Genomic DNA, 12,988 nt, shown 5'->3' on the forward strand with positions numbered 1-12,988 from the left:
ATGTGACTTAGAAGAAGAATATGGAATTTGGTGGAAGGGGCATAAATCTATATTCTTAGAAAAAGAAGTCTTGGTATCTGGGGAAATGAGGAATTATATGAAATGTAAAGATGAGAGGCAGCTGTTGGCCTCAGATTTTCTTACCTTGTGGCATCTGCTATCTGATTGTTGTTTGGTTGATTCTTGAAGACTTTCCAAAGGTGTTGCTTAGGTCTTATCCAGCATTTTGACTTCTTTTCGGACAGGAGGTTGGTCTGCAGAATCAGAGGTTCTCAAAGTATGTATAGTCCCGGGTACATGTTAGAACTGAAAACTCTCAGGTCCCACTACTGAATTGAAGTCTGGCAATGAGGCCTAGCCATCTCTGTCCTAACAAGACCTCTAAGGGATTCTGATGGACTTTGAACTTTGAGAACCATGTATCTATCTCACGGTTACTAGTGGTGGAAGTCTAAGGCAGCTGTCACAGTGAGCCAGTGTTTACAGAAGTAAGAAGAAAGGAGGATGGAAGGACTGAGTGCTGCATACCTGGTATAGCTAACTTGGAAAAAATAGGCAAAAAAGAAGGGCTGACATTCTCAAATAAGGGGTGGTGAGCTTTGTAAAGGGTCAGATAGTAAATATTTCAGGCCTTGTGGATTATATGGTCTGTGTCACAACTATTCAACTCTGCCATTGTAGTATAAAAGCAGCCATAGATAATGTCATACAACCAAATGATGGTGACAGTGTTCCAATAAAACTAATTTTACAAAAAGAGGTGACAGGCTGGATTGGACCCTTGGGGAGTAGTTCACTCCATGCTATTCTAGCAGAATGATTCACTCAGCTTCCCATCCCGTCCCAGCAGCAAAATCCTTTACTTCCTTAGAACTCTATAAAGCAGGATTTAACTCTGGTTGAAGCACAGGGTGGAGAACTCAGAGCCTGTTCAGTTTCCTCTTTTCCTCAAAGTGGTCTCTAAGGCTCTTCCTCAGAATACATTTCAATACCCAAAAGTACAGAGCTCCACTGTCTGGGCTCGGGGGCCACTTAGGTATTGCCCTTAAATGAGAAGGTAACTTCCTGAACCAATTAGGGCCTGTAAGGCATGGAGGTGGGAGGAACCAGAGGCCAGCCTGAGACCAAGTCTGGACCTCACGGGGGAGTCCCCCCTCAGGGGGAGTCCCCTTTGCTGCCCTCATGGTCTCTCTCTTTCTCTGCAGGTTCAGGGCAACCTGCTGAGACCAAAAGAAAGACCCAGACTATGAGTCACCAGTCAGAAACCCTGCACAAGCCCCATGGCCAGGTGAGGAGCCAGGGTCTCAGGAACCAGAGCACCCACACCCAGCTGATGGAGGTGATGCTGCGTTTGCAGCAGACCATGGAGGACTACATCACGCAGCGGAAGACCCAGCACCTGCAGCCGGACCCGGGGCTGGGGGAGCAGAGGCACAGTCAGGCTGCCAGCGAGCAGGAAGCCACCTTGATCCGCTTGATGTGCCAGGTGGTCAACCTCTTCCAGCCTTGCCCTCCCCTGGGCTCCAGTGGTCATGTTGGAGGTGGGCAGCAGGCCCAGTCATCCAGGCAGCCTGACCAGCTAGGTCACCACCTGAGTGATTTGCAAGCTACAGCCGTCGGCTATGACCTGTCCAACCGTGGCAGCGACATTTCTGCCTTATACCACTCCAGCGTCCAGGACTACAAGACCTACCAAGGAGACAAATACCACGAGGACAAGAACCCCTTGGTGAGAATGGAGGGGACACACTCGAGAGCCCCGATTACTAGGGTTTACCGAGTCCTGTGCCAAGTACTACGCTTTCTTGCTTACTCTTCCCATTCCCAGGACATACGTAGGTGCTACCGTCTCCTTATAGATTAAGGAATGGGCACAGAAATGAAGTGACATGCCCAAGAAAGGTCAGAGCTGGCTCTGGGTTCCCGTCCTCTTCTCTGCATGCTTTCCCTAAAGACCTGCTCTTACCCCCCGGGAGTCACTGCCCTCGTGGAACTCAGTCTGGAGATGAATGTAGTCAGCCCCTGGGAAATGACATCCATGTTCTTAAGAACACTAAAGGGAGGTCTGCTCTGAGTGGTCTGTGAAGGTATCTTAAAGGCTATCAGCCAGCCTATGGCGGTGATGGGAAGGCGGGTCCTCCGGGAGGGGGAGCAGAATTATGAAACTTTTAAGGTGGGAAGGGCTGGGAGTGATTGGAAAAAGAGGCCCATGTGGCTAGAGCACTGTGACCAGACGGGTGGACGAGGTGGGCAATTGGGAGGGGCTAGGACATTCTCCTAAGGGTGATAGGGAGCCAATGAAAGGATTCCATCAGGGCGGTTCACAACAGGTCTCCAGCCAGAGGGTGGAAGATAGCACAAGTCATACTTTCCCTTCTGTTTCTAGCTAAATGACTTGTGGTCGATGGCCATCTGCTTTTCCGGGGGCCAAGTGAGTCAGGTATCTCTTGGGCCTCTGAGGGACCGTACCTCCTCCAATCACTGGAAGAGCCCTTACAAGGAAGTGGAAATAGCAGAGATGGGTACAAGGCAGGGCCTGTGGTGCCAAAGGATGGAGGCTCTGGGGCCAGGCGGGTGGAGTCTGCCCATCACCAAGGTCACACGGCTTGTAGATTACGCCACCTTTCTGAGCTTCACTCCCTTTAAAACAGGATTGTTACGAACTTCTTTTCTCAGGAGTTGTGAGACTAAAGGCAACTGACATGAAGCTCTTAGTCCAGTGTCTGGTACATAATAAGCGCTCAATGACTGGTAGCTGTACATACTATAACTGTTTTCTCTGTGTGGCTTTAAAGGAGAAAATTACATGCTGTAAGATTTGGGGTTTGTGGAAAGTTTTCTAATACTTTGAAGTTGTCAAGCATGGATTGAATTGCCTCATGGGCAGTGAGCTCTCCATTTGAAATCATCTGGGACATGTTTGAAGGGGTCCATTGGGGGCTGGGTAGAGGACTGATGTCAGATTCCTTCTATCTCCAGGGCTTCATTAACCTCGGTGTCAGTGAGAACAAGCTCTGCATTGATCTGATGACTGAAAGGGTAAGCCAGGTTCCAGGCTGTGCCAGGACCCAGCTGCAGGCTCAGTCCCCTTCGAATGTTCCTCAGCATGTGATAGATACAGGAGTGGGACTTAGGAGAGTGGGGAAGGGAGTAGGGGAAATAGCTTCTAGAATAGTTCATCTAACCTTCTGGATTTGCTGTGTTCAGAGGTGTTCTCTGGAGGGACGATGGCGGGCTGGCTGCCAAGGGTGCCTCGGGTCCATGTGTAGGGTTGAGGAGGTTCTTAAACACTTCCCAGTGAGTTATCTGTTTGTGTAATCTGTGATAAGAAGATTGGGGTCTCCACTCGTTCAGGAGCATTCGGCATGTGTGTCCCCATTGCCCTTCTGGGAGGCCCTGTGTTACAGGGCAAACACCCACATGCATCCTGGGAGCAGGATGGAGATTGTTGGGCTTCCCTGGTCTGGCTGACCTCATATTCTGTCAACAGTTGAGTCGGAGTGACATGCACTGCATTGAGGACTCCCTGTTGCAATATGCTGACTGGAGAGGACACCCATTGTAAGTAACCCCCAGGTCTATGGTCTGCTGGTCTCCAGGAACCTGCCCGCATGCAGGGGAGGAGTCAAGCTGCCAGATGCTTGGTTGGCTACCTCCATGTTTCTTTGGGTAACAATTGTAGAAAATGCCTAGAGCGAAACATCGTCAGGAGGCAGCCTGGTGTACTCGAAATAACACTGCCCTATAATTCAAAAGGCCTGAGTTCTTGTTCAAATTTATTCTCTGTCACCTGGCGAGTTGATAGCTTCTTGTCAGTAGTCCTGTAACATGAGGTTGGATGCCTTCCTCTTTGGAAAAGACTGAAGTCTAGACCCTGAATGTGGAATGGCCCCTGGGCTTGGGAACCACAGGTCTCTCTGGTCTGTCCACAGCCTGCGTGAAGAAGTGGCCCGGTTCCTGACCTACTACTGCAAGGCACCTGCCCAGCTTGATCCAGAAAATGTGAGTCAGTTTCCCAGCCTCACTGCCATGCTAGAGGAGGGCTGTATTCTGGAGGGACTCTCTGCATTTTCTAGAAGGTACAGGGAGAACCAGCGGAGATCCTCATGGCCAGGACAGAGGGAAAGCCAATGGGTCCCAGTGAGGAGGTTCCTGGTACCTGTCCCTTCCCAGGAGTAGGAAGATGGGGGACTAACCCTTCATACATGGGGATTAGATTTTGACTTCTGCGATCGGTGCATGTTTTTCAGGTGGTTGTTCTAAACGGCTGCTGCTCTGTCTTCTTGGCGCTGGCCATGGTTCTGTGTGATCCAGGTGGTAAGTCAATGGGCTCTGCTCGCCCTCAGGGAAATAGCAGCATGTGGGCATTGGGCCCTAGGGACGAACAACGTCTGGACTCAAGTCCTTTCCTCTAAAATGCTGGGAATCGCCTACACTGATCAGAACAGCTCTATACTATTTCTGTAGGAGCAAGGGATTTGGATTTCCATTTAATAAGGAAGAAAATCATGTGACAGTTCTCAAGGAGGTATGCCCCAGGAATGGTGACAATGGGGGCCTACTCATTATATTATTAGCTGGGTTTGGGGGATCAACTCCAATACAGACAGCATTGGTAAACTGGCTTCCACAATACAGAATTTCAATCACCTCATCCTCCACCTCAAAAATAAAAATAGTTGAATTAGTTCTAGACCAAATAAGGCTGAGAGATCTGTTCTCAGTGTCCCTCTTAACAATGCCCAAACAAGAGTCTCAGATCTTAATGAGCTCGGGCTGCAAGGAGGGAAGTCACCAAGATGGCCAGTTGCATTCAAATGAGTTGGTTCTTGGTTAGCTCATCAATGAGTCCAAATGGATGGGAAGAAACAAACACGTGAGATCACCAGGTACAGATAACCTGAGTCAGGTGGAGAGATGAGAGCCCTCCTTGTGCAGGGAACGCAGCCTCCAGTGCTTGGCCTGGACCTGACCGGACTTGATGCTCCTCCTGCTTATAAGCCTGGTTTGATTTGCACCCTGATTTCTGAGCCATTCCCAGCAATAGTCTTCCCTCGTCTCCTTCTCTAATGTACCCCCAGAGAAGAAATTTGAGTTGTGTTCCCCAAATACTGTTTGTTTATAAGAATGGATAACTTACCAGTCTGAGCACAAAAGCATTAATCCTGAGTCAGAGGGATTGCCAAAGTAACGTGCTCTGTTGGTAGAGGTTCTGGCAGGTTCTGACTGAGAGACCCAGGACTGACATCTTTGTCTCCCTGTGCTTCCAGAGGCTTTTCTGATCCCCACTCCCGTCTATGGTGGCTTTGCCTTTACTTCCCACCTGTATGCGAAAGTGGAACTGATTCACGTCCACCTGGACAGTGAGGTCAGAATGGGGCCCCTTCCCCTGCTCAGCTCACTAAGGCAATGGGACGTTCTGGGGCATTTGGAAGTTGGAGGGGACATTGCATTCGTCCCATATAAGTGATGGTGGTGGGGAGGATGGAGAAATCCGGGCGAAGAGCACATGTGGGACTGGCGCCCTGGGTATGAAGGCGAAGGATTGTTTGGGGTTTATAGGAATGAGGAATGAAAGCTTCGAAGCTTTCAGATAGGCAGTCCTCAGGCGGTGTTTGTCTTCCAGGTCACCGATGCAAACACCCGTCCGTTCCAGCTCACTGTGAGCAAGTTGGAGCAAACCATGCTTGAGGCTAGGCTTAAGGTAAGGAGGGCTCCATGTGTTCAGGGTGGGCGTTGCTGCCTCTGAAAGGGCTTCAGTACTAAAACTCGGCACAACTTGCTCACCACGTCGGTGTGGGCTCCTTCTTCAGAAGAGGCAGTGTCCCCTTGGAGCCCTGAGTCCTGCCTGGCAGCCCCCAGAGCTCCTTCCTGTTCCTCCTCTGTGGATGTCTCGAGACCCTACCTAGGCCTTCGTGAGGTGTGCTGTGTTGGGTGTCCAGACTGACCGTGGCTGAACTTGAAGCTGTAAAGGATTTGTGTTCAATTTGTGTTGTTTGTTTTTTTCTAGGGGAAGCGCGTCAGAGGCCTTATGCTCATCAATCCCCAGAATCCTCTGGGAGACGTCTACCCTGAAGATGAACTGAAGGAATACCTGGAATTTGCCAAAAGGTAGGGGTTCGGCCCTTGAGACTAGACAGAGACCCTAAACAGGGTTCCTCCCATCGCTGGTGGTCAAGAAGTCAGAACCAGAAATAATTTACCCTAAATATTCTTGCTGCTTACTATACTCTGCAAAGCAGTGTAGAACTAAATGAAATTGGGACGAAGGAATATGCACTCATATGCTTATCGCTTGGAGCAAGCTTTTCCTGCCATTTCCTTTCTAGTCTTCTTGTTCATGTGCAGACACCTCCATAGCAATTATAACAGTCTTGTTGTTTTTCCACTTGTTTGTGGAAGCACTTTCTCCCAGCATCCATTTCTCAAACTACTTGGCCTGAGGTGCCAAGGAAGACAGACTCTCAAAACTAGGGGGTGAAGATGAAAACGTGTCCCTACAGAACTTTCAATCCCATTCCTAAGATCATGTTCATATCACATATTGCAGGAGTCCTGAAACAGCCCTATTAGGGTAGAAAATCTTCTAGTTTTTAGAAGAGACACACTTATTCAAATGGCATAATGAATGGCACAGCAAGGGGGCCAGAGGAAGAATGCTGGAAGTCTGGGCTGGAATTTGCCCGAACTAGGTTCATATCCCAGCTCCAAAACCTAAGTGACGGAACTAACTTTACAGAAACTTTGTTTCTTCATCTGTGCGATGGAGATAACATAACAGTGCTTCGAGGGCTGTTGGGAGAAAAATATGCTGCGCACAAGCTCTTAGCCCACTTCCCGCCACTATGATTCAGACTCGGGGTGGGAGTTCCTGACTGGACCACACGAAAACTCTCTGGGATACCCAGCTACTTCCCATGGGCCTCTGCTTGATAGTTGAGGGTTAGGTAACATGTGCTCATGTGTGTCTTTTGCGTTCTATTCCTGCCTAGTACTCCCGAGCCAGATCTAGAGTTACCTTCTGGTGTACCAGCCCCTCTGCCGTTACCATGACCCTTGGAGAGGTTGGATGGGCTACTGGGGCAGTAGGAGTATCGATCGGTTCTGTATCGAGTTGACCATGAAGCATGTGAGTTCAGATCACGGAGAGAACCTCGATATTGTTCTCCTGCTTTGCAGGTACAACCTACATGTGATTATAGATGAGATTTACATGCTGTCTGTGTTTGATGACTCCATCACGTTCCACAGTGTTCTGAGCATGGAAAGGTGAGTTGGTCTCAGCTGGAGCTGGAAGGAGAACTCACTGCTTTTGTGTGATAAGTTCGTGTGCCATAAATTTAATCGGCTACGTGCTAGGAACTGAGTTAAATGGGAAAATGAGCAAAGTAGGATCTTTCCTCCCAAATACTTTTTCATCTAAATGCCATTTTGTACACAAGGTAGCTTGAGGGCAATGTAGAAAGTGCACTTCTTACCTTGCCCTCCAGTGCACTCTCAAAACCCCTACGGAAGGTCAGGGTAGGAAACCTCTTGATTAGTAGAACACAGGAGGAGAATAAAAACAGGACTGAAATTTCTTAAGGGTAGTATTTGCCCTTAAGATAGGATCCCAGCAGCCAAAGTAAGGGATGGGCATGCCTGGGGGTGGAACATAAGAAATAGGTGAGCACCTTTTAGACACAGTGGGTGCCCGTGTTGTATGGAGCCAGCTGCCGAGGAGGTGGCTTTGGACCCGCTGTAGGAAGGCCGCCAGCCAGGCTGAGCGTCCTGGATTTCACTCAGTGGAGCTGTCCCATCTCGTTCCCCCAAATACCTTCTGTTTATTCCTGTTTCTTGAACTTTGGGCCTAGTTCAAGTTCTATATCAAGTTCCCGCTGTCTTAGGAAGGACCTCAAATCCACTTTCCTCTGCATAGAACCCAAGTCTTCATTTCTCCAATATTTCTCCCTCATCTCGATTGTATTGTTTCTTCAGTTTGCTTGACCCTCAGAGGATTCATGTGATCTGGGGGACCAGTAAGGTGAGTCCCAGCGGCCTGGCCTTGGGCAGGGGCGGAAGGGGGGCCAGGATCAGAAGGCAGACAAACCAGGTATTCCCTCCCCTACCTCTCTGCTCCTAGGATTTCGGGATCTCTGGCTTCCGTTTTGGTGCTCTGTACACCCAAAACAAGGAGGTGGCCGCTGCCGTGAGCTCTTTTGGCTACGTCCACAGCATCTCCGGCATCGCGCAACACAAGCTGTGTCGGCTGCTCCAGGACAGAGGTACTGAGCTGCATCCCGGCATCGTGGCAGACTCACGGCCATGGGGAATTCCTGGGTCGGCTTGGGCCCCTGACACTGACCTCTTGTTCACTGTGTCAGTGTAATAGGAAGGACAGGAAGTTTGAAGGAGGGCAGGATGCAGCTCAATGGTGCAGTAGGGTAGACAGGAGAGGGGCACGTGCTTGTCTAAAACACAGGATGGGCTTTAATTTCTGGCTGTCTGGTAGCTCATGCTCTGCCTGGAAAGGGATAATCAGTTGTAATCTGAGCCTTAAGGTGGGAAGACAGAAACCTGTCTTCATGTGAAGGTCTAGTTTTCCTCCCTAAAGCCCTGTGTGCTCATACAAAGATTACAAAGAAATGCCCTGATGCCTCAACTATGACTTGACTTCATCTTCCAAGGTGGCCAAAGGAGAACTGCTTTGCGCATGTTAGTGTGGCTACGTCTATGGCATCTGGATTCATCTGCCCTCTTGGATCTCATGTGAATGCTGGCTTCAGAGAGAACTTCCCTGTTCAATGCCATGGCTCAAACTTAGATAAGGCCTCCTTTCTTTAATTCCTTGTAGTAGAGCAGGTGCCAGGCTGTAAGATTTAAATTAAAAGCTGCTCTATAATCAATAAACTAACATAATCAGATAATGTTTAAGTTGAGTAAAAGGGTAGATACTGTGTTTCCCCGAAAATAAGACCTAGCCAGACAATCAGCTCTACTGCGTCTTTTGGAGCAAAAATTAATATAAGATCCAGTATTATATTGTATTGTATTATATTATGTTATGTTATGTTATGTTATGTTATGTTATGTTATGTTATGTTATGTTATGTTATGTTATGTTATGTTATGTACCAGGTCTTATATTATAGTAAAATAAGACTGGGTCTTATATTATAGTAAAATAGGACCGGGTCTTATATTATAGTAAAATAAGACCAGGTCTTAAATTAATTTTTGCTCCAAAAGACGCATTAGAGCTGATTGTCCAGCTAGGTCTTATTTTCGGGGAAATGTGGTAGGACAAATCCAACTAGATGCTTTTCTGCATGGGGCCAGGCTCTTTGATATTTGGCAGAAGCTAAGTTCCCAGGCCCTTAAACACTGGTTCTCAACTTTGAATGCCCATGGGAATCACGTGGAGAGCTTAAATAGGGATGTGTGGGTTCCACCCAAAGGTAATGATTTAGACGAACTGGGGCTCTAACCTGGGCATTAGGACTTCCAAAAAGCTCCCCGGATCACTTAGGTGCGGCCAGTGCTGAGAACAACTGGGCTAAGATCCTCCCCAAGCATACCGAGGTTCCTCCAAGTCCACTGTGTGAGGCTGTACGGCAGGAGATGGGGGGAGCTATGAGTATCCGCTGCCTGCTCAGCTGACAACAGCCTCATCACCTGATACAGGGGATAGTCTCAGGAGTGTAAAATCAAACAGAACACTCCTGCTGGTTCATTGAGAAGCCCAATGTCTCCAGCAAAGCCACAGGTAGGAGGTGAGTTGTTGTGTGTGGATAGCATCAGCTCAAATAGAATACAGATCGGTCTTGGAGACAATAGCTGCCAGGAGGCCCAGGTACGGAAGGAACCCTTGGCAGACCTCTGCCACAAGACCCGTGACAGCATTCTCCCCCTGCCCATCCAGAATGGATTGACAAGGTGTACCTGCCCACTAACCGCTCCCGGCTGCAGGCAGCTCACAAGTACATCACCAACAACCTGAAGGCACTGAAGATCCCTTTTCTCAATCGTGGCTCTGGCCTCTATATCTGGATCAACTTGAAAAAGGTGAGCTCTGGGAGTGAGGACAGGTGTGCTTGGGCACACGTGGCTGATGGGTCTTGGGCTCGGCTCTGACCCTCTGCCTTCCCCAGTACCTGGACCCGTGCACATTTGAGCAAGAGCTGCTCCTCCATCGCCGATTCCTGGAAAACAAGCTGATATTGACCCGCGGCAAGTCCTACATGTGTACGGAGCCTGGCTGGTTTCGCCTCATCTTTTCGGATAAGATATTCTGCCTAAAACTGGGTGAGTGGTGCTGACCCCCCAATTCTGGCATCTCTCAAAGGTGCCCCATCCACTCCTGTAACCCAATGACTGAGTCTTTCCTTATTGGCGTTTAGCAACCTATAGCGCAGCCTGTCTATACCACAGAAGATTTACACTTTCACACTTTGATTATATTCCTTTGCAAACAGGGAGTATAGGTGCCTGCCGTTGAGCATGGCATTGGGACCATAAGCTAATTGGAAGTGGTACTCTGCCCTGTGGGGCTTGCAGTCCTGCAGGTGAGATAGACAGTTAGATGATCAAGGGCGTTCTGATTCTCCTCTAAAGGTTATGGAGAACATGACATTCATTATAACAATGATCTCTTGCATCTCACCACGTGCTGGACACCGTCCTACCTGCTGGGAATAGAGCAGTGATAAGAGAACATTTATACTACAGAAATAGATTCTGAGTGAATGTTGAGAATAGACTGAGTGAAGGAACACTAGAGGCAATAGAAAACGTGATGAGGTCAAGGCCACAGTCACGTCACAGGATTTGATATGAAACATGAAGGTGTCTGGCAGGCAAATGATGTGACAATGAAGCTGAAAAAGAGCCACTGGGGATGCAGTGGGGAGACTTAGAAGTCCATCCCAAAGAAGGGTGGGATGAAGGTCAGCATCCCTCAGCGAGAGGCCTCGTGATGGTCTACCATGACCTGGGGATGCTTGGAGCCTACAAGCAAACACTGTGTTTTTTTTCTCTCTCTCTCCCCATTTGGGCCCTGCAGGCATGCGTCGGTTCTTTCAGACACTAGGAGAGCAGAAGCAGGATTGGACAGAGAAGCAACTGGAGGATGCACTGAGGGAACAGTCTGCCTCCTAACCAGCAGCTCCAGCCAGTCACATGCTCAGGAGTCCCTGGCGTCAGCCTCTGGTCCATAGGGCTGGGGCATCCACTGGGTGCTATAACAGCAAACAGTGGGCTCCTTCAGAAATGGGCTCAACTGACCATGTCATTACCCTCCTTAAGCTGAGCATCTGTCATTTTTAGAAGCCTTGCCTCTTTTTCCTTTTTGCTAGCCATTGTGTGTGGGCACAGAATGATTTTATGGGGTTAGGGTGGGAAAGGCTAGAGAAATGAAGGGAACTCTCTGCGTCCCTACTTAGATGGGTTTACTTTTGTAATCAATACCCAATAAATTTTGTATTCTCTTAAATTCCAGGCCTGTTTTATTTCTTCCTCATTCGTCATAATCACCCTTGGGAACTATTTAACCTGTTTGTCCTTCTATTTTTAAATTCTAGGGCAGGTTGTATGTGAAAAATAGTGAATTCATTGGATGAATGAGGGAGGGTATGGGACCAGAAGAGAAGGGGAAGCTGTGAACCAGAGATGCTCCTGGGAATCTCTGTAATGGTAGTTAATAGACAGTCCTCCAAGGCAGTTCGTGATACACATATCATATGTACGAGTACATCCTCAGAAAAGGTAGCCTAAAACAAAGGCTGTCAGTGCCCCTGCTTCCAAGACAGGCAATAACATGAGAGGCCCAGGAAGAATAATCTCCTGACAGTATCTGTGACCTTGCTAAATTCACTTATTAGCTCTTATTGTTTTGGGGGGATTTATTTGAATTTTCAATGTACCCAACCATGTTGCCTATAAAATAAAATAAAAAAGATACTTTTCCTCCTTCCTTTTCAGTATTTATTTCTTATTTTTCTATTCTAATTGCATTTCCTAGAACCTCCAGCACGATGTTGGAAAGTGAAGAGAGGGGACTGTCTTGCCTTGTCAGTCTTAGCAGGATTGAGTTCTAGCTCTTAAGTATAAGGTTGCTATAGTTTTCATACTGGCCTTTACCAGATAGAAAATTTTCCTTCAATGCTAGTTTGCTGACAGTTTTACCATGAAAGGGGTTCAGTTTTGTCAGATGTTTTGATTTCTACCGCTAGAGATAATATAATTCTTTTAAAATTATTAATGTGGTAAATTACATTGATTTTTTTTTTAAAAAAAGGTTAAGCCAATGTCATATTCCTGCCATAAACTTCATATAGTTACTAATTTGATATTAAGAATTTTACATCTATTTTCATGAGGGATATTGTGAGATATTATATATATAATGTTTTATAATGTATCATTGGTTGCGGTGTCCAGGTAAAACTGACCCCAAATGTTTTGGGAAGTGTTCCTTTCTCAAAATTCTGAAAGTTTGTGTCAAATTGATTTTTTTTAAATAATTAATTGTTTGGTAGAATTCACCTGTAAAGTCATCTTTTGTTTTCTTTGTGGAAAGGTTTTTACTTTTTTTAACACAATTTCTGTAACAGATATAGGGCTATTCACATTTCTTATTTCTTGTCAGTCTTGGCAATTTGTGTCTCAAGAAAAATTTTCCATTTCATTTAAGTTTAATTATTGACATATAAGGGAATATTATAACAATTGTATCCCCTTAATATCTGTAGGATCTATAGTGTCCATCTTTTTCTTCGCTGATATTGAAATTAGTTTTTTAATCAGTTAATCTAAATGTTTATCAATTGCATTGATCTTTTTGAAGAACCAACTTTGGGTTTCATTGCTTTTTCTCTATTTCTCTTCTGTTTCATTTTCCATCTTTATCTCCTCTTATTTACTTTGGGTTTAATTTGCTCTTTTTCTGGCTTCTTAATGAGGAAGCTTAGATCAATGGTTTTAAGCGGTTTTTTTCCTAATGTAAGCATTT

The 12,988-nt window shown here is 46.9% G+C and overlaps 1 protein-coding gene across 1 annotated transcript in view; it reads left to right on the forward strand.

Moving 5' to 3' along the window:
• The window catches only part of ACCSL (1-aminocyclopropane-1-carboxylate synthase homolog (inactive) like), a 135,289-nt gene extending 123,819 nt beyond the window's left edge, over positions 1-11,470 (forward strand). Inside the window, exons 3-16 of the mRNA XM_074336247.1 lie at positions 1,206-1,729; positions 2,980-3,039; positions 3,491-3,561; positions 3,933-4,002; positions 4,251-4,317; positions 5,271-5,368; positions 5,627-5,704; positions 6,011-6,111; positions 7,180-7,269; positions 7,978-8,023; positions 8,123-8,264; positions 9,902-10,044; positions 10,131-10,284; positions 11,042-11,470. Coding sequence (XP_074192348.1) covers positions 1,247-1,729; positions 2,980-3,039; positions 3,491-3,561; positions 3,933-4,002; positions 4,251-4,317; positions 5,271-5,368; positions 5,627-5,704; positions 6,011-6,111; positions 7,180-7,269; positions 7,978-8,023; positions 8,123-8,264; positions 9,902-10,044; positions 10,131-10,284; positions 11,042-11,136 — 1,698 coding nt within the window. The 5' untranslated portion in view covers positions 1,206-1,246 and the 3' untranslated portion in view covers positions 11,137-11,470. The remainder of the gene's footprint in view (positions 1-1,205; positions 1,730-2,979; positions 3,040-3,490; positions 3,562-3,932; positions 4,003-4,250; positions 4,318-5,270; positions 5,369-5,626; positions 5,705-6,010; positions 6,112-7,179; positions 7,270-7,977; positions 8,024-8,122; positions 8,265-9,901; positions 10,045-10,130; positions 10,285-11,041) is intronic.
• Positions 11,471-12,988: the final 1,518 nt, after the last annotated feature.

The sequence above is a fragment of the Rhinolophus sinicus genome, linkage group LG06 (assembly GCF_036562045.2).
Source record: "Rhinolophus sinicus isolate RSC01 linkage group LG06, ASM3656204v1, whole genome shotgun sequence".
Lineage (NCBI taxonomy): Eukaryota > Metazoa > Chordata > Mammalia > Chiroptera > Rhinolophidae > Rhinolophus > Rhinolophus sinicus.